We start from the raw sequence: 21394 nt of genomic DNA, 5'->3' as shown, positions 1-21394 counted from the left end.
ATTTTTTTCGTAAATATTGTTTATTTGAAATAAAACTATTCTTAGACCTATAAACAAAGTTTAAATACTATTATTTAATATGAAATATGTCCTCCCTTTGCTGTAATCACAGCCTGAACTCGGCTCGGCATGGAGTCAACTAGATTTTTACAAATATTCTCGATTGCCTCCTCTCGAAACCACACCTGAATTACTGCTTCCACCATCTTGTTTTTCGTCGTACAGTCCATCTTTTGTAATTTGGCCTTGCAGATCGCCCATACATTTTTAATAGGATTGAGATCTGGCAAATTTCCAGGCCAGTCCAAAATGCTAATCTTCTTGTCCTTGAAATATTTCACCCTAGTCTCAGAAATATTGCATGGAGCTGAGTCTTGTTGGAACATTGCATTGCCGTTGGCTTGAACTTTCTCCAGCTCCTGAGCCAAACATCGATCTAGCATTGCTTTATATTTTTCACTATTAATCATTCCTTCTACTGTAATAAGTTTGCCAGGTCCAGAGTACGAAAAACTTCCCCAGAACATCTTCATAACTGGATGTTTGACAGATTGAACAATATGGGCTGCAGTAAATTTTTCATTCACCCTCTTACAAACGAATTTTGATCGCTGGCCCTGCCCTAGAAAGTGTCTCGTCTGAGAGAAGCACCTTCCTCCAGTTATTTTTGGTCCAATTGGCATATGTTTTGGCCCAATTCAGTCTCTTTTTCATCATAGGGTCAGTCGAGAGTTGTTTTTTCTGTGGCCTCAAGGCTTTTCTTCCACCTTCCAAGAGTCTTCTGAGTACTGTAGAGCAGTGGTCCCCAACCACCGGTCCGCGGCCCAGGACCGGGCCCTGGATGATTGTTTGCCGGGCCTCGAAAATACAGACAAGTAAAAATGCAGGAGCCGGCAATCTCCATACCAGTATGACCATCCCTCAGGCAGCTGCTCCCAGCCAATCCCAGTGCTTCTTTCATGTACACCTGAAGTGAGAGCAGCTATAACAGGCCCGCTGATTGATTAGTGGTAAGACAAATGCTGATTGGCTATAAATGGATTGGGGGTGGGGCTTAGCGCAGCCGGAAGTGTAGTGTTTTCAGGTTAGTGTGGCTTGCTGTACATTACTCGGGCTGGTCACTACCAGTGCATGACCCTGTGTGCTGTGTGGGCCCTATCTGCTGTCATGGGGTTGTTACTGTTACTGCCTGAGGTAGGTAATGCTTTGTGTTTGCATCATACAATAAGTTAGTTAAAGAAGCAACCTATGGCCTTAAGTGCACTACAAAGCCGAGCAAGCCCTCAGCTATTCATGCCATGCAGACACTGAATAGATATTGTATGGGGGAAGCTGTTGCCACATGCAGTATAATGTCACCTTGTCCCCAGCCGCCTCGTACAGTATAATGTCTTTGTGGCCCCATGCAATATAATGTCACCTTGGCCCCAGCCGCCTCATACATAGTGTTATATATTTTAATATGCACCCTGTGTTTTGTTATGCGCGTGAATCAGTCAGTGTGGACTAGATCCCCCCGGTCCCCGGGAAAATTGTCTTGCATGAAACCGGTCCTTGGTGCAAAAAAGGTTGGGGACCACTGCTGTAGAGTCATGGATTTTCACCCCAATATCAAAAACGCTCAAACATAAGCTAAAAATAATTATTAATTGTACGTTTTTGTGGCCTTAAGTAATGGCGATCATAAGGTTAAATGATTTACCATCAAAACAACTGTCAAAATCAGAACAGCGTTGCCATAACCAAAATACTTATTATTTGGTTATGTTCACATTAATTTGCACAATACTGTAGTTATAACCCTTGGTTATAACTGGTCAGGTGAAACTCCTGTCTTTGTATATGAGCAAAAAAAAGGCATGCTATAGGTAACCCCAATGTGAATGAGGTCTAATCAGATATGAGTATTCAAAGAAATCCTTCTGTATTTCAAGGAAACAGGAGTGTACACATAGAGCCCCCATAGCAACAATCACTAAGGGCCCTCCTTCCAATAAGATTTGTGCCAAACTTAGGATTTTTATATAATTAACTAGAAGAATTGAAATAAAGTTTGAAAAATTGGAACTGGTGCTTTAATAATATTACACCATATTTCTCAATGTATGGCTTAATACTAGACATAGATAAATCCTCCCCATACAGCTTTTGTCTCCTGCTTCTCATATAATACATGATAAAACTGTCATCTGCAGCAACCACTAAGCGGAGCTCAGTGGATAGGAGTTTATACAGTTACTATTGAACTCAATAGAAGCTGTAAAATGTTTATACACTGAGTTCCCTCTAGTGTGGGTGCAGAAAAATGCCATGGTGTCATGTTGAGAACATAGGAAGCAGCTCAGTGCTGGGCCCCTTAGCAGTGACATGATCCACCTACATGGTGAGGACACCACTGTTATGAAATATAGAAGAACTGAGGTGCAGCATAGGCCGACATCTCCTGGTGCCATGATACAGCTCCCAGCAAATCAGAAGTAATGCTTATTGTAGTCATGTGCATGAGGCCTAATTCTGTAATATCTATCTTCTATCACAGTTCACTGTCTGCCACCCAGGAAGAATCCATGAAGAAGAGGAAGATGGATGATTACATCCTTCATCCAGAAGAGCGGGCCGCGTTCTTCACACTCTTTGGTAAGACTAAATGCACCTTCCAAGCATGCCAACCAGACACTATGGACACATTTACTAAAGACTGGTACTTCATATGCCAGTCCAGATAAGAGGTTATTTGTAGTAAGATGCACTGAATTTATTGAGGCACAGGACTCTTAAAAAATGTGCTACATCTTGTGCCATCAGTGCACCATAAACTGTAATCTACATCATGTACCGGCTGCCATAGACTTCATTTATTATTTACACCAGTTTTCTGGCAAAAATTATTATAAAAATGCCTCATCTTCTTCCACTAATCCCTGACCATTTTCATGGGCATTGGAAAATCACGAAATAAAAATAACTTCAAAGCAAAATGTGGCTTGCTCAAGACACTGAGACTTTTATACGCCAGAAAACTGCCATATAGCTTCAGTAACTGTGCCGCACTGGTCACTGGTGAATTCACTGCTCAGGTGCTGATTATAATATGATGTCTCACTGAGGTTTATCAGCATGTTTCTGTACTGTATATGGAGGTCATACTGTTATAGTTCAGAAGGTATCAATTACATAGTGAAATAATCCTGTTTTTATTATTTTGTAGAAGACGAGAACATCCAGTTATTTCTTATCAGCGACAGCTGCTTGAAGATCTCGGACAAGGTATTATTATATAGAGGGACAGAAATTCTTCTAGATTTCAGAAGACAGGCTGGGGAAACACTGCACTGCATGACCTGGTGGTATTATAGTCATCAATAGATGCTGCAGCTCTTATATCTGCATTAGGATTGTGGACATACTAAGGAACATACTGAACACATATATGTACTGTATAATATATTTACATAGGAAATGTATCACCAGCCTCTAACTCTGCTTCTCACCCCACTAGTATCTCCTGGCCATGGTCCTCACCTACTTCAGAAGAGCAGGACTGCCTACTGAAGAATATAGAAAATATTTCTTTCCATCTCTGTAAGGTTTTTTTTTTATCATGAACCAATATGTATATATTTAATATTCATTGTGTAAAAAGCCTACAAAATATCATGCATATAATATTACTATCAGTGATATCAGTACTGGTTCTTCTCATTGTCTTCTGACATACTCTTTCTTCCAGATTTTTGGCCAACCAATTTGAAGAGGACGAGCCATTTCGAGAGGAGATCTACCCCTGGGCCTTCGGATGGACGTGGACCATACAGCGGGAGCAGCTTCACCAACTGCGTAACCTATTGTTCATCCGGATGGGATTCAGAGCTTGGGTGGACCGGGCCACCTGTGATCTGGTTAGTAACATAAAAGCTATAAACTGTGATTAGAAGCCAATAGTGATTATAATAATGTATAAGATATTTAACTCCAGATCATGGCACAAGACCCTGGACATTGGGCATGGAAGAGAGAGAGGAAAGTCCATCACAGCTGGGCCATACGCGAATTCAGGAGGAAAGATACAGAATTCTCCATCAAAGGCCCATGGATCAGCCCTGAACCCTGCTCTCTTTGTAACCGCATTGCCCATTGAGGAGGAGAACATCTACTGCCAGACAGACACATAGGAACGCAGTACAGCAGACTGACAAACATCTGTGGTAAGTGTAATTTTATTGTGACAAAAAACTTTGTACGTGTATGTAGGTCAGGAAGGGGGGGTGGGGAGTTCTTGGATGCTAAACTTTTCTCTAAGTAATGTGACCTTTATAGAAGAGCATTATAACATTTTTATGTTTATTCCCACAATGAACATTTTTATAATGTTTTCTACTGTGGTTTCTATTCATAACTTAGATGTGCTGCTGCCAGGATGGAGAACATGGCCGCTGGACCTTCAAGGAGAAGAAGATCGAGAGGACAGGATGGATGAAGACCTGGATGATGGTATGTATCATTCATAGTCACACACTCACATAAACACACATAAATGCACACACTTAAAGGGGTTTTCCGAGACTTAAATACTGATGATCTATTCTTTGGATAGGTCATCAGTGTGTGACCGGCGGGGCTCCAATACCCGGGACCCCAGCTGATCTGCTGTTTGAGAAGATAGCAGCGCTTGCAGTAGCACTGCAATATCAAGCATAGGCGCTATATAGCACTGTGCTTGGTAAGCTGCGAGAAGGCCATGTCGCTCACAGGAACGCTGGTGCCTCCTCAAACAGCTGATCGGCACAGGTCAGGGTGTCGGATCCCTACTTATCAGATACTGATGACCTATCCAGTGGATAGGTCATCAGTATTTAAATCTCAGAAAACCCTTTTAATCATTGCACACAATCACAATATATATACACACACACACACACACCAAAACGTATGTTATAGCGGTAACCTCCCTTAGTATGCCTGGAGGAAGGGCAGTACAGCAGCCATGGCTTCCCACAGGTTTCCTCCACTGGGGGTTTTTCCTGTCCTGAGTGCTGCTGTACGCTCTTCGTGAGTGATGGGAGGTAACCAGCACATATAAAATACACATATACACATAATAAACTTTACATTATTTAACACACTTTACCGTCTCCGAGTCATTTCTTCCATTTTTGTGATTGAAAGAAAAACATTATTTAGAAAATGTGGAGAATGTGGGATTTGGGATAAAGAGACAAACTGATCTCCTGGTTTTGGTGACTAATCAATTATTATTTGATGTAAATGCTTGTTTTCTATGCAACCACTGGATAAAAAATAGGCAATTCATGCAGCACACTGAAATAAATGAGCATTTGTGGATTTCACTGGTCACTATTATTTCTCCATTGAGGCCTATTAGCAAAGAACCACCATCAACTATGGTTCAGAGATGGACTCTAAGGAAAGCAAAAGGTGCAGTTGTCCAGGGTCATCTTTGGGTCTCTACCGCCCAGTTCTGTGCATTCCAGACCCTCCAAGCAGCAGGATGTAGATGTCAGAACTTCTTTATGTTTGGAGCTCCAGTGCCTTATCCCTGACATGCTCAATGCTGATAGGGTATTGGGTGCTGGGATTGATTCAGCAGAGGTCAACCAGCTACCCAGGCGCACACTAAGCAATGATCGCTTCCCTCACAAGACTGATAAGTGGGACCTCTTCTTCCCACAACCTCTATGAGGAACGTGTGCATGCTTCACTGCAAATTAATAATTCCTCACGTTGGTCATTACTGTGCACTTAAAGGGGTTTTCCAGGCTCCTGGTATTGATAATCTATCCTCGGGAAACAATGCTGTAGGAAACAATGCTTAGTTCAAAGTGTAGTGGCCATGATGGGTTACTGCTCATATCCCTATGAATTAAATAGAAGCTGAGCTCCAGTAACCCAGCATGGCCACTACATTTTGAACTGAGCCATACTGCCTATTCCAAAGTGCTAGTTCTAGTGTCAAGGCTGCAGGGAACAGCTAATCTGTGAGGTTGCGGGATGTCGGACCCTCACTGATCGGATATTAATCACTTATAACACTGCCGTAGTAATGTATCCTGTGATCGCATTTTAGAGTGCCGTTTGCCGGAAAGAGGGAGCTCCCTCAGTTTGTCAATCACCCTAGATGCCATAATCACTACTAACAGCAGCTTCTAAGCGGGTTAAACTGCTGGTATTGGAGCTAGTTTAATTCAGACAGTTGTGGCAAGGGCCTGGCAGTGTATAACCGAAGAGCTCCCGCTGTAATCTCGTGAAGGCTTGGGCAATGCCCACAAGATCTTCATGATGGATATATCATGGTGCAGGAAGTAGCACCTGCTCATGACTGATATAATCATCATAGATCCTTAAAGGCTTAAACTAAGCCAGATCTATCATTGTGGCTGATGCTTAAAGGGGTTGTTTCACTTCAGCAAGTGGCATTTATCATGTAGAGAAAGTTACTACAAGCCACTTACTTATATGTTATTATCCATATTGCCTCCTTGCTGGCTGCATTCATTTTTTCATCACATTATACACTGCTCGTTTCCATGGTTACAGCCACCCTGCAATCCAGCAGTGGTGGTCGTGCTTGCACACTATAGAAAAAAGATGCCGGCCTCTCTGGTGGCTGGGACTGTGGGAGCTCACATAGGCTGGTGCTTTTTTTTATAGTATGTAAGCATGGCCAATGCTGATGGATTGCAGGGTGATCTGTAACCATGAAAACGAGCAGTGTATAATGTGATGGAAAAAGGAATCCAGCCAGCAAAGGAAGCAATATGGACAATCACAATACATTAGTAAGTGCCTTGTATTAACTTTCTCTACATAATAAATGTGATTTGCTGAAGTGACAGAACCCCTTTAATGGAGTTCTTTAACCACTTCCAGACCAGGCCATTTACCCCCTTCCTGACCAGGCCTAATTTTGCAAATCTGACATATGACACTTTATGTGGTAAGGGTAATTTCACACTTGCGTTAGAGGATTCCGGCAGGCAGTTCCGTCGCCAGAACTGCCTGCCGGATACGTCAAAATGCATGCAAACTGATGCCATTTGTCAGATAGATCAGGATCCTGATCGGTATTGAAATGCCGGATCCGTCTCTCCGGTATCATCCGGAAAATCTATTCTTAAAATTTTTTTGAAAATTTTCAAAACCCACTTTTTAAGGATCAATACAGTTCTGAAGTCACTTTGTGGGGCTTACATAATAGAACCAACCCATAAATGACCCCATTTTAGAAATGACACCCCTCAAACTATTCAAAACTGGTTTTAGAAATGTTGTTAACCCTTTAGGTATTCCAAAGGAATTAAAGTAAAATAGAGGTGAAATTTCTAAATGTCACTTTTTTTGCAGATTTTCCATTTTAAATAAAATGGTGCTTTAGGCCCAAACTTTCTTTTTCACAAAAGATAACAGGAGAATATCCCCCCCAATTTGCTACCCGCTTTCTCATGAATACAGTAACACACCCAATTGTGGTCGTAAACTGTTATTTGGGGATACTCCAGGGCTCAGAAGGGAAGGAGCGGCATCCGGATTTTCTAACATGGAATTTTCTGTCATGGTTTTTAGGAAGAATTTTAGGTGAAATTTGTTATATCCAAAGTCTTGTAAGACTTCGTTGAATAACTTCGGACTTTAATTATTCAACTTGAAAACAATTTCAATACTGGGATCTGAAGTGGACTTGGTGCCTCAGTACCGTAGCCAACTTCGGATTGTAGTTTTGAAATGGTTTTCAAGTTGCAGAATAGAAAGCTAAAATTCTTCACGAAGTCTTGTGAGACTTTGTACTTAACTAATTTCACCTCCACGAAGCCCATTCATTTGAATGCTAGACGGAGACAGATCTTCTTACAGCATTCAAAGTTTTGAACGAAGCGACTTCGGATCTACGATCTGAAGCACGATTCGCTTAACACTATCCAGCACTAATTTTCTGATTTTTTATGAGCTTCGCTCGAAAAATGGGCAATCATTATCGGATATTATGTACTTCCACACTTCAAAGCACTTAACCTGTCCCCAGGTCCTCAAAGGGTTATGTAGGATTCTAAAAGATGTCATATAACTGTTTAAACCTCATCTAGTCTCGTACAGAACATAATAGTATACCTGTCAACTTCACTTCAATCTCTATGCTTCCGCTGCGCTCCATTGTATACAACTGAAACTCCCGGGTTGGGGGGTTAGATGAGCTGCAGCCACAACGCTTCCCATAGTGCTGTGTGTTGTAAGATGAGGCAAAAATGTAAATGCCCACTACACCTGAAAATGCCACCCACTACACCCTCCATCATCCCTTTGCTGCCTCCTCCTAACAGTCCCTTGAACACAGCCTCAATATTACAAGAAGTGAAATCCGCCTACTATGCTTGTGGCTCAAGATCACATGAGTCCAAACATTATGACCATTCAGCCAGTGAATCATATGAATTTGTAATCATATGCATTTGTAACAAACAATCCGGGTTTGTTACGAATTTCACAAACATTTATCCACTAAATCAGGGGTGGCCAACCTGAGGTTCTCCAGCTGTGGCAAAACTAAAACTCCCACCATGCCCTGCTGTTTGCTGAAGGCAGTCTGCGCATGCTGGGAGTTGTAGTTTTGCAACAGCTGGAGAGCCGCAGGTTGGCCATCCCTGCACTAAATCAACCCAAACCTTTTCAGGGTCACTTTAGATGAATCCTGTAAATAATGCTCAGCTCTATTTTAATTCACAAGTTGGCAGGCAAAACCACGAGGAAGGCTCACAAGATCCTGGAAGGAAGAAGGGGAGGGAAAGGCTTGTCCTGATTGGCTCATACTGGACCTGTCTGTCTGATCCTGAACTTGTCTGATCCTCTGAGCCACGCTATTATCTGATACCGGCTTCTGACCTCTTGCTTGTCTCTGATCACGCTTCACCTTCTGAATCTGACAATCATCATCATCTGCTGCCTTTACGCCAGTCTTCTCTGCAATACCATTTCTCACCACCATGTCTGCTATTGGACTCAATTCACACTAACTGCAATTCTAACCCCAACTTGAGCTGTTGGAGTGTTACCTGTTGTCTGACTCAGTGAGTCAGCTGTCAACCATATTAGCTAATCCTGTAGGTAGTGGTTCAGTTTCTCTCTTGCTGCGTTCTGTCCTGTCTCCTGTCAGAGTGCTGAATGACACCCTTGGGGTTAGTAGCTGCCATCCCTTGGTTGTCACACAGAATCCACACTATTTCTTGTCGCAACAGAAACTTTGATCAGGGAAAGCAGTTTGAGGGAGTGAGGAGCTGGGGCCACAGTGCTTAATAATATAGCTGCTGCATAACCTCATTTTTGCTATTATGTGCTACAAAACTAGCAACCTAGAAGAACAAATATTCTTTTTTTCTCATTTGAACAGAGAGACAGTTGTTTTTCCCCCAGAACCTCAAGTTTCTACATATTATTATTGCCAGCACCCCAATAGCATTCTTCTGCTGAGCAATTGCACTTTCTTTTTTCTGGTGTTGTTAAAGGGGTTGTCCGAATAATTTGTTTGTTCTTTGTATGTTTCTAACTAGGCAAATGAAAAGACTTTATAATTCACATACTTTATCTCAAGTTGCTGGTTTCTCAGATTTTGCTGAGGGTCACATGACCTGTGATGTCAGCTTCTCTCCCTGCTCTGATAATGATTAGTGCACAAGCCTGAGAGAGCAGATATGAGTCTGTACACTAGACTTCACTGTGCTGGCCACGCCCCCCTGCACTGCCTTATTGCTTTCTCCCTGGATTCTTAACCCCTTCAGCAGCACAGACTCAGGGCTGAATGCTTTACTGAGTAACTGCAGGCAGTGAGGAGACAAATGCCGGGCGCAGGAGCTGACAGAGGAGTTCTGCAGAGCATTGCACAACAGGTAGGGGGAAGATCCTGTGTGTATCAGCAGTGTCATTGTACAGCTGGGACCTGTAGTCCTACACATACAAAATGCTGCTGAGTCTCCCAGCAGGCAGACATGTCACTCAGGTCAGCACTTGTATTCACTCCCTTTGCAGAGCAGGGGGAGGGGCAGAGATTGTTTTTATTGCAGGTAAACAAAGGGCCAGAAGAGAACCAAGGAAAAGAGGAAAAATATTTTTTTTTCTACCTAAAACTTGCTTAGCTCAGTTATATCTTGCTGCCCATCAGATTTAGGCTACATGCACACAACCATATGTGTTTTGCGGTCCGCAAATTGCGGATCCGCAAAAGAAACCGGATGACGTTCCGTATGACATCTGTTTTTTTTTTGCGGATCCATTGTAATAATGCCTATCCTTGTCCGCAAACTAGAAAAAAATAGGACATGCACTATTATTTTTGCGGGGCAACGGAAAGGACATACTGATGCGGACAGAACATTTAATTGCTCTTTGTCTTTAAGTTACAGAAAACACACTTGCAATTTTGCTATAAATATTCCATAATTTGTGTGACTGTGTACTAAATTCACGACTTTTCATTTAGAAAAATTGTGAGTTTGCATTAGGCATCAATCAAATGTCTGGAATACGGGAGAGTTCAAAATCAAAACGAAAGATCCAGGTCTTGTCCTTGCAGAGCCAGAATGTAGTAGCAGCACCAGCTATACGGCCAGAAGTAGTAGAAGTAGGCCACAGTTCTCCCTGGCTTCAGTAACATCATTGAGGAGAAAGAGGATAAGATTATGGATTAGATGGCTAACTCCTCCTCTAAGTTACAGCAGGATGATGTAGAGGTGCCTTGGAGCCAGCGATCACAGCATTCCTCCTGCTCCTACTTCTGGAAGAGAAGCGTCCTCTCTGTCTTCACTGCCTCCTACTAGAAGGTGCCTTCTTTTTTCCTAGCAAGTGACAACAAAACCACACCGTGCCCTATGACAGATACTCAAGAGAGTATCCCTATTGATGACTTGTGTGAGAGCAGTCAGCATTTGGATTTCCCTGAGGAGGAAGTTCAGGGAAAGGTGGGGGTATTCATAGCTCTGTTAGTGGTGGTAGTGGTAATAGTGGCACCTATAGCCACAGTATTGGTAGTGAGGTCAGTGGTAGTGACAGCATCAGTCAGGGCAGGATATCGTGAGGAGGCAATGAGCCCACCATGATATATCATAATCTGATTAAAGTGGCAGGGAGGGTGAAAAGTCTGATGCAAGAGTATCTCCCATCTGGCAGTCTTTCTCCATGCTGTCGGGAGACAACATCATTGCTTTGTTCAAAATCTGCAAGATACAATTAAAATGATCGCCCAATAAGACAATAAACAAACAAACACACACAATGGTGCAGACACACAACACACAATCGTGCAACCTCAGATTTGCTGAACCACACCACAGGAGTATTCTCTGAGATAGTTGACCCTTAATTAGGGTATAGGTAGGGAAAGGAGGGGTTCCAGTGCTGGGTCTCTTCCCCTATAAATCCCTACTATATGATCACTATCTATTACAGCACAGGGGGTGCAAAAACGCTCACTCTCAAAAGGGCGACCCTCCCCGTGTCACTCCTGACTCCTAGGGTGTCCCTTGTTGTCCCTGCGCCGCGCCAGTTGACTGCCCAGTTTCGTCAGAGGGAAGGAAACAACCACAAGGGGCCTGGTATGGATGGAGATAGCTTTCTCAACGCATTTCGTTGGCCTTGGGCTAACTGGCTAACTCATCAGGGGACTCGCAACAATATATGTCAGCAGTTTATCAACAAACAAGAAGTTCAAATTAACTTAATAGTAAAGATGAAGGCTCAATTGGATGCAGAGATATTGTGCTGTTCCTTTCAAATTGAATTCCTGCACTGCATTATTATCTCTCCTTTACTATGTTGTTTCAATATATTGTTCTCTGCTGCCATCTGCTGGCCGGAATTCGTATGCTGCATGCCTTGTTCGTTGTCTATAAAGTTTTCTCTCTGGGCGTGGTTTTAGCAGCCTTGGTCCTTGTCACTTCCTGTAGCCATTTTCAGTGCTGCATTCCTTTGTGAGTGGAGACACACACATTGGCTTGTGAAGGCATCAGTTTTTGACCAGCAGTTAGCCTCAGGAAAGACATCCACATCACAGCATCTACTGCATTCCTGTATTGCATCACTGTATGTCACTGCTCTGGATCAAATAAACCCACGTTTGATTGCATCCTCATGTCTACGTCTGGATCCATCTAACCTGAGCATCTGCCGGTCCGGTCTGCTCCACTGCTTGGATACGAAGGTAGGACAGTCACAAAGTCATTATCAGTTACACCTTCATTCGCCTTCATGTGGGGACAGAACAGATATAGTCTAGAAATCGCCCCCCATTCCACCCCACGAAGCTGGGCAGTCAACTGGAGCGGCGCAGGAACAGGAAGAAACACCTTAGGAGTCAGGAGTGACACGGGGGGGTCCCTACCTATACCCCAATTAAGGGTCAACTATCTCAGAGAATACTCCTGTGGTGTGGCTCAGCAATTCTGAGGTTGTACCATTGTGTGTTATTGTCACGGATAATGGGGAGGGGATCGCACACAGAAGGAATAGACCAGAGTCTAGGCCTCAAAGCTAAGGGAGAGGGATGGTGACCTCCTAGGAATCCCTAGACCTCTTCCTGACTCCTACCACTATGAGTAGACCCTGAAGGTGGAAATACTCATACACTGGAACCTTAGCCCTGGAGACCCTGGAAGGCCCTCGGAGTGTTGGCAGGGAATGAGACTACTGGTTCCTTCCCAGATGAAGGAACCAGAGTCTCCCTGAGGCCTAGACAACAACACACACAAGAAAACAACAAAATGCAAAACAAAATGCATTTAGCTTAAAGAAGAATGGAGGAGCAGGAGATCCAAAGGAAGAACACACCAGCTCAACCAAATCCAGTAGGAAATATCAACCGCATGGTAAGCAGTGTGAGTCAGAACTAAATAGAGCCTCAGTAATGACCACAAGCTGCACCTGACAACAGGTGTGGTCATTACCAAACAACACTGCAAGATGAAAACAGAGAGACTGTCAGATACCCTCACGTGCCGCCAGTTTTTCAGATTTTCTCACCTCTGTCATGGGAGGGACCGTGACAATTATGTGTGTCTGCACTATTGTGTGCGTTTGTTTGTTTGTTTATTGTCTTATTGGGCCATCATTTTAATTGTATATTAAAAGTTAAGTATTAACTAAGGTCATCCACCATTTTTGTTCTATATAATTGCTTAATACTGGGTACCCATTTTGTATATAACCACAATTGACCAATAATTCCTATGGTTGTGTTATTAGTCTGATTGTAAATATCAGGGCATGGCAGGATTTTTGGCAACAGGCTTGGATAAAAACCAATGAGGTGTTCTCAGAGAAGGCATTCACTCAAAAGAGATACCTTTTTTAAGGTAGCCTTTAAGGAACTGACTAAAATCTATAAAGAACAAATTACTTCCTGGTGGAGGTCCAGTCCCTGGAGAGCTACATTAAACATAAGATAGTTCCCAGAGGCTTGAGGATCATACTCTCCCCAGTAAGTAGGTGCAGGAGCTCAAGTTTGATGAGCAAGTGGGAGGAGGAGGCTACAAGCAGCTTCATCTGATTCATGCACCTTCTTCTGGAGGAAGAAAGGACGACACTTGAAACGCTTGAGAATACACTAAAAGACCAAATAGAGATAACAAAAATGTCAACAGGAGCCTAATTTTGCAAACAAAGAACTGCAGCTAAAGAGTGCCCTGGAGAAATTTAATTATCGCTTAAAGGAGCGAAAACATCGGCAGTTTAATAGTGATCTACAGGACTTTTCTGAAAATAGGGTATACACTACTATTGATCGTACAGTGACCCAATATAAAAAAACAAGAATCCGATATCTCATCGAGTGATACTGAAATATCAGAAGGGGAAAAAGAGAGTGGCCGTAGAAATCGAGGGAGCAAGGAGTGCCATATCATCTACGGACACGCAATCCACAGAAATCTCCCCCTCACGGTCACCCCAACAACCCAGTCAAATACTGAATCTATCCACCAAAACTCTACGGCCAGCTGAAATGGGAATACTAAGCAGGGACTCTCCTTTGTACCAACTCAAACATTCAATCTCTTTAACTGGGTGAAGGACATTAATTTGTTTGCCAGGAAGCTGAGATGGTACAAACACTTTCAAATGGTAAACAAACGGGAAAGTAGGGAGCTAGGTATCCCACAAGATATTTTACAGGATGTGCGACTTCTATATAGCTTAGAGGATAGTACCCCGCAGGAGGGTAGGGGCCCATTTACAACGCTCAAAAATAAAAGCTCCAAAATGCCACCTATAGGAGATCCTTCCTGCATTGATGTGTTTGTAAACCAGGTTACCTGTGAAATAGAAACTTACACCTAACCAGAAATTCAACTGTACAAAATTGGAATTTAAGGCCCTGCTAAATCTAGAAAAGGATAGGGAGATAACAATTAATACCTCAGACAAAGGAGGCAACATCGTGATAATGGATACTGCACAATATAGAACGATGTGTCCTACGAGACAAAGAAACCTATGAAAGGCTTTAATCTAATCCCACAGGAATATACCAATCGCAATATAGTTAAAATTCTACGTGAAGCTAGATCTAATGATCTGATCTCTGAGGAGGAATTTGACTTCTTGAACTGTAAACACCCTACAGTGGCTACCTTCTATAGCCTACCGAAAATCCATAAAGGGGTTACACCCCTGAAGTGGCGTCCTATACAGGGAGTGCAGAATTATTAGGCAAGTTGTATTTTTGAGGATTCATTTTATTATTGAACAACAACCATGTTCTCAATGAACCCAAAAAACTCATTAATATCAAAGCTGAATATTTTTGGAAGTAGTTTTTAGTTTGTTTTTAGTTTTAGCTATTTTAGGGGGATATCTGTGTGTGCAGGTGACTATTACTGTGCATAATTATTAGGCAACTTAACAAAAAACAAATATATACCCATTTCAATTATTTATTTTTACCAGTGAAACCAATATAACATCTCAACATTCACAAATATACATTTCTGACATTCAAAAACAAAACAAAAACAAATCAGTGACCAATATAGCCACCTTTCTTTGCAAGGACACTCAGAAGCCTGCCATCCATGGATTCTGTCAGTGTTTTGATCTGTTCACCATCAACATTGCGTGCAGCAGCAACCACAGCCTCCCAGACACTGTTCAGAGAGGTGTACTGTTTTCCCTCCTTGTAAATCTCACATTTGATGATGGACCACAGGTTCTCAATGGGGTACAGATCAGGTGAACAAGGAGGCCATGTCATTAGATTTTCTTCTTTTATACCCTTTCTTGCCAGCCACGCTGTGGAGTACTTGGACGCATGTGATGGAGCATTGTCCTGCATAAAAATCATGTTTTTCTTGAAGGATGCAGACTTCTTCCTGTACCACTGCTTGAAGAAGGTGTCTTCCAGAAACTGGCAGTAGGACTGGGAGTTGAGCTTGACTCCATCCTCAACCCGAAAAGGCCCCACAAGCTCATCTTTGATGATACCAGCCCAAACCAGTACTCCACCTCCACCTTGCTGGCGTCTGAGTCGGACTGGAGCTCTCTGCCCTTTACCAATCCAGCCACGGGCCCATCCATCTGGCCCATCAAGACTCACTCTCATTTCATCAGTCCATAAAACCTTAGAAAAATCAGTCTTGAGATATTTCTTGGCCCAGTCTTGACGTTTCAGCTTGTGTGTCTTGTTCAGTGGTGGTCGTCTTTCAGCCTTTTTTTACCTTGGCCATGTCTCTGAGTATTGCACACCTTGTGCTTTTGGGCACTCCAGTGATGTTGCAGCTCTGAAATATGGCTCTGGTGGCAAGTGGCATCTTGGCAGCTGCACGCTTGACTTTTCTCAGTTCATGGGCAGTTATTTTGCGCCTTGGTTTTTCCACACGCTTCTTGCGACCCTGTTGACTATTTTGAATGAAACGCTTGATTGTTCGATGATCACGCTTCAGAAGCTTTGCGATTTTAAGAGTGCTGCATCCCTCTGCAAGATATCTCACTATTTTTGACTTTTCTGAGCCTGTCAAGTCCTTCTTTTGACCCATTTTGCCAAAGGAAAGGAAGTTGCCTAATAATTATGCACACCTGATATAGGGTGTTGATGTCATTAGACCACACCCCTTCTCATTACAGAGATGCACATCACCTAATATGCTTAATTGGTAGTAGGCTTTCGAGCCTATACAGCTTGGAGTAAGACAACATGCATAAAGAGGATGATGTAGTCAAAATACTCATTTGCCTAATAATTCTGCACGCAGTGTAGTGTCGGGAGTCAACAGCCTCAGTCAGAACATTGGGATCTACATCAATACAATTCTGGAACCTTTTGTTAAAGCATTACCCTCCTATATTAGGGATTCGGATGACCTATTGGTAGACTGGAGGGTATTTATCTCCACGAGGACTTAGTGCTTGGGTCCATCGATGTTGAGGCCTTTTATTCTTCAATCCTGTATAATCTTGGGATAAAAGCAGTCAAATAATTTCTGGTGACTAGAGGCTGTCAGTTTCAGGTGCACAACTCTTTTATTCTAAGACTATTGAAATCGTATGTAAATTTGTTCCTGGGCTGGTGGGAGAAGAGTATAGTGTTTACCGATCCCCCCGACCCACACACAATGTATATTGTCATATGGGCAAGATTTATAGATGACATCTTTATAAACTGGCGGGGAGAAAAGGGGAGATTCAAATACCTTTTATCAGCCCTAAATAAAAACAATATAGGCCTGAGATTCACCTCCGGAATTGCGAGTAACCTACTTCCCTTTTTGGATGTATTGATTGAAAGGGGCCCTAGGGGGGAGATCCAAACAAAAACTTTTAGGAAACCCACAGCTACCAATTCTCTACTTAACTGGGAAAGCTGCCATTCTAGACCACTAAAACAGGGGATCCCTACGGGCCAATATTTGAGGATGAAAATAAATTGTTCCACACTTGGGTACTTTAAAGAACAAGCAGGGGATCTTCGTGAAAGATTCCGGAGAAAGGGTACCCAGACCATATTTTGAGGAAAGCATATCTGTGGCGAAACCAACCTCGCCACTGGGTGCTGGAGAAGCCTGGTTGCCAGCCTCTTGCCCCAGGATTATGGGCCCTCTCATCAGCCCATGCTAAACTTAAACTCCATGGCAATTGAACTGTATTCGTGTAGTCTGACTGCCATTCACCTAATAATTGAATGCACTCAGACCGAAGCTATCTGGGGATATGTTAAATGTCTATGTTTACTGTAATGGTTGTGACATTGTATATTTGAATAGTGATTTCTGTCCTATTATCCCCACGTGTGTATTGGCGATTTCCCTTTGTCCTGAGAGATAATTGAATTACTCCCAATTGTCTCCAGGACAGAAGACATTGTGTAACTGTGTATTATCCTGCCTGTGATGATTACAGTAACCCATTTTGTAAGGTAATTGTATCACAGGCAGAGGGGAGGATTTTGTGTGGGAGTGTCTGAGTGTATTGCACGTGGTTACTGGTTGTCTTACAAAACCCTGTGGGTGGTACTAATGTGTAACAATGTTGTATAAGAACAATAAACACATAGCTCTGGCTGTCCACTGCTTTACCCTCAACATGGAGCTTGGTCTCGTTCTTAGGGGGATTCACTGTATGCTGTTAGAGACTGATTGCTAGGAGTGTAAGCCGCTTAGGTGCGTTTCCTATTCGTCTGCTAGCAGCTATTCATGAGGTTCCGTTCATCTCAGAAGCCCCACAGATCACATATCGGAGGGGATGGAACATATGGGACCGTTTGGTCCACAGTCACTATAGTGCACCAAAAAACAGTGATAGTTGGCTTCATCCAATATTTGGTTGTTATCATTGTAGTGGCTGCATAGCTTGTGCATACATTGTTCAGGGTCACACATTCACCAGTAATGTGACATATAAAAGATACCCCATAAAAGGTTTTATCAACTGTCGTTCCAAGGGGGTCATTTATAAAGCAAATTGCGTTTGTGGTTTGGAGTATGTGGGTGAGACCACTCGTGCAGGCGGATCGGAGAACAGCTGGGGAATATGCGTCACAGCGAAACACATTGATCTCATGCATGGGGGAGACCATAAAAAATTTAAATTCATGGGGATCGAGACTGTGTCTCCATAAAAAATAAAAAATAAATATATATATATATATAATTATATGGCTCTAAGAAAATGGCAACACAAAAACATGATTTTTTTCCTAAAAATATTCTTATTGTGTAAAACTTAAAATTTTTTTTTAAAAAAAATATATATTTGGTATCGCCATGTCTGTAAAATTGGCAGCTCTATAAAAAATATCACTTGTACGCCATCAAGTAAATGCCATAAAAATAAATAAATTAAAAATTACGCCAAAACAGCTTTTTCTGTCACCTCGCATCCCAAAATGCATAATATCAAGTCATCAAAAAGTCTTATGTACCCGGCAAAAGGCCTGTCTGACCGGCAAAAAGCAAGCCCTAAGACATCTACATTGGCAGAAAAATAATAATGTTATGGATGTTAGTATATGGCGATGCAAAATATAACATTCTTAATAAAAAGGGATGTTTTCCCCTCACCCAAGACAACACCACGAGAGAGGATCCGCCCCCAAAAACAGGAAACCTGAAGTACAAAAAGGCGGAGACTCTCTCCAACTTCAGTATGGTTTCCTGTCTTTGGCGGGGAAGCCTGTAGTACATTCTTCTCTCCACGTGGTTGCCATTAGTTACCTGCGGTCCCCGATTTTGACACGCGGCACAGTGGTGCGCGGTAGGGCCAGCAGAGGCGCGATGGCTGGAGGCTCCTGAGCGCTGATGTGATATTATTTAGTAAAGGGTAAAAGTCAGTTTCGCGTCACTGCTGTCCAAATCTAAAATTGGATAAGATATATTTTTAAATTAATCAATTAATGATTAATTGATTGAATCATTTTTTGGTCCAATTTCGATTGGATTTGGTTTTAAATCCCTAAAGAAAGAAGACACGGGTAACAGATAGGGAGATCCACTACTGTCCAGGCCCTGGTTCTAAATCCTGTGTGAGAGAACGAGATACCCTATTGGTTACGGACCAAAACCTCGGTTTCGGACCAAAGTAGGAAGAGGTCAGTTACGGTTAGAGACACGGCTCATTGGTTACATAAACCAGTGCAAAAGACCTGTATGAGAGAAAGTGATACCCTATTGGTTACGGATCACTATTAACCTCTCCGAGGATATGCATATATTATAATTGGCAATTCCTGCAGTACATATAATTAGATCACAGTAGGCATGAATAAAACGTAACTTTTAATATTTAATGTTAATAAATCCACCCACTTCAAAAAAATAGATATAAACAAATATTTACATGACATAATAGCCTAGATGGTATCTAAGGGGAAGGGCTGATAGAGAAAAGAGTACACGCGAGGGGACCACACTATCCCTACGAGGACCCTCACTAATCACAACCATATAATGTAACACTTATTGGTCACAGAATTAATAAGTGTTTTATTATATGGTTGTGATTCCTGGACATATCTTATAAATTATATAAACCTATAATAAGACTGGGTCACGGATGAATGAGCTGGTTGCATAATTAAGACCACTTGTGATTGGCATGGCTGTTGGGGCTTTAGATTAGTCGAACTATCTATACCCATTTGTGGGTGATACATCGAGTTTTCATGATATCTAAGACTTATATGTTATTTTATGTTGTGATTTGTTTCTTTACCCATTATCTCTCCCCTGATGAACCTTTACTAGGGGAAACGCGTTGGTAGGTTTTAGGGTCTTATTGAGGGAGAGTTATGGCAGGCACGGGACCACAGGCCATCCACCATCAGGGTCTTCCTGTGGGTTGAGTCATTAGTAAGGGTCCTCGTAGGGATAGCGTGGTCCCCTCGCGTGTCCTCTTTTCTCTATCAGCCCTTCCCCTTAGATACCATCTAAGCTATTATGTCATGTAAATGTTTGTTTATATCTATTTTTTTGAATTGGATGGATTTATTAACATTAAATATTAAAAGTTACGTTTTATTCGTGCCTACTGTGATCTACCGATTGATTACGGACCAAAACCTCGGTTTCGGACCAAAGTAGGAAGAGGTCAGTTACGGTTAGCGACACGGCTCATTGGTTACATAAACCAGTGCAAAAGATCTGATCTGTATTAGAGAAAGAGATACCCTGTTGGTTACGGACCAAAACTCGGTTTTGGGCCAAAGTAGGAAGGGGTCAGTTACGGTTAGCGGCATGGCTCATTGGTTACTTAAAACGATGCAAAAGACCCAGAAAGTGCGTAAATAATCCCTTGGGTGATGAATTCTTTTGTATATGTCATTGTAATTGTGTCGTGATTATTGTGTTAACTGTCTGCACTAACCATTTGTTGCATACGCTGAGTGATTGAAACTCCACATTTTGGTAAGCAGACACACCTTTGGTGTGGTGTTTTGGACTTTACTGTGAGCACTGTGGAGGAGTAGGAAAGGAAGCTAAAGGTTAATGGTTGCAATGTTTAAGTTGTAACTGACCTTTTGATGAATTTTTCAATACAATGTGTGCGTTAAGGAACAGCAGACCACAGCAGTGTAAGTAGAAAGGGGATTGTATGTGGATTATGAAGCGAGTGTGAGGTTAAGGTAGGCGTACACTCTACTATGGAGGTTTGATGAGTGTAGATGTAGGTGAGAGCAAACAAATTCCATAAACTGCATGCTATACTATAACACTTTTGAAAGGATTAAGGGTATGTTGATTGGCATATAAGACTGTATAAGACCTGATAGTAGATTTCCCAGTTTACAATTGTGAGTGAGAGTTTCTATGGAGTCAGTTAGGTGAAGCTAGAGGGGCTTCTGTGTAGTCTGGATTCACCCCCCTCCTCTCCTTGGAGGATGGGGTATGGCTGGCATAGACAAAAGAAAGAAGGAAGCTGGGGAATGAGTCAAAAAGGTCTTGAAATGAGTAGAAATGCCAAATGAAAGTGGAGGTGGGGAGAGGTGCTGCTGGTTGTAGAGTCAAAATATGAGATGGATGAAAGTAAGTGATATGGGTCGAGGTATGTGATAACCTCTGGTTAATCCAGTATAATGTGAGGTTTATGAATTTGATGTAATGATATTAATTAAGATGTTTGTTCTCTTTCCTAGGAGATGAAGATGCTGTGACATTTACCATTGCTTTATTGTGTGAATGAAGGATGCATGGAAAGTAGGGTGTGATGTGTGGTATAACTGAAAATGTCAAGAGTACTCTCCTAATAACTATACATCGTAATCGGATATCCTAAAAATAAAAACATAAAATAAATTATAATAGAAAATCCACGTGGTAAAAAATTAGCCATTTGTTAAATGTAATATTGGGTGAATATGGTTCTTTAATTATAAAAATAACTGATGAGTTTTATTTTGCAGCTGTATTTAATG

General features: G+C 42.1%; 1 protein-coding gene across 1 annotated transcript; it reads left to right on the top strand.

Moving 5' to 3' along the window:
- Positions 1–910: 910 nt before the first annotated feature.
- LOC120993830 (speedy protein 1-A-like) lies at positions 911–21162 on the top strand. The gene is made up of 8 exons (XM_040422295.1): positions 911–972; positions 2540–2637; positions 3209–3267; positions 3500–3582; positions 3731–3899; positions 3977–4118; positions 4402–4491; positions 21116–21162. The coding sequence occupies exons 1-8, from the start codon at positions 911–913 to the stop codon at positions 21160–21162; spliced, it is 750 nt and encodes a 249-aa protein (XP_040278229.1).
- The last annotated feature ends 232 nt before the right edge of the window (positions 21163–21394 follow it).

The sequence above is a fragment of the Bufo bufo genome, chromosome 3 (assembly GCF_905171765.1).
Source record: "Bufo bufo chromosome 3, aBufBuf1.1, whole genome shotgun sequence".
NCBI lineage: Eukaryota > Metazoa > Chordata > Amphibia > Anura > Bufonidae > Bufo > Bufo bufo.
The sequence above is the reverse complement of the archived record's forward strand: the minus strand, read 5'-3'. Positions and strand labels throughout refer to the sequence as shown.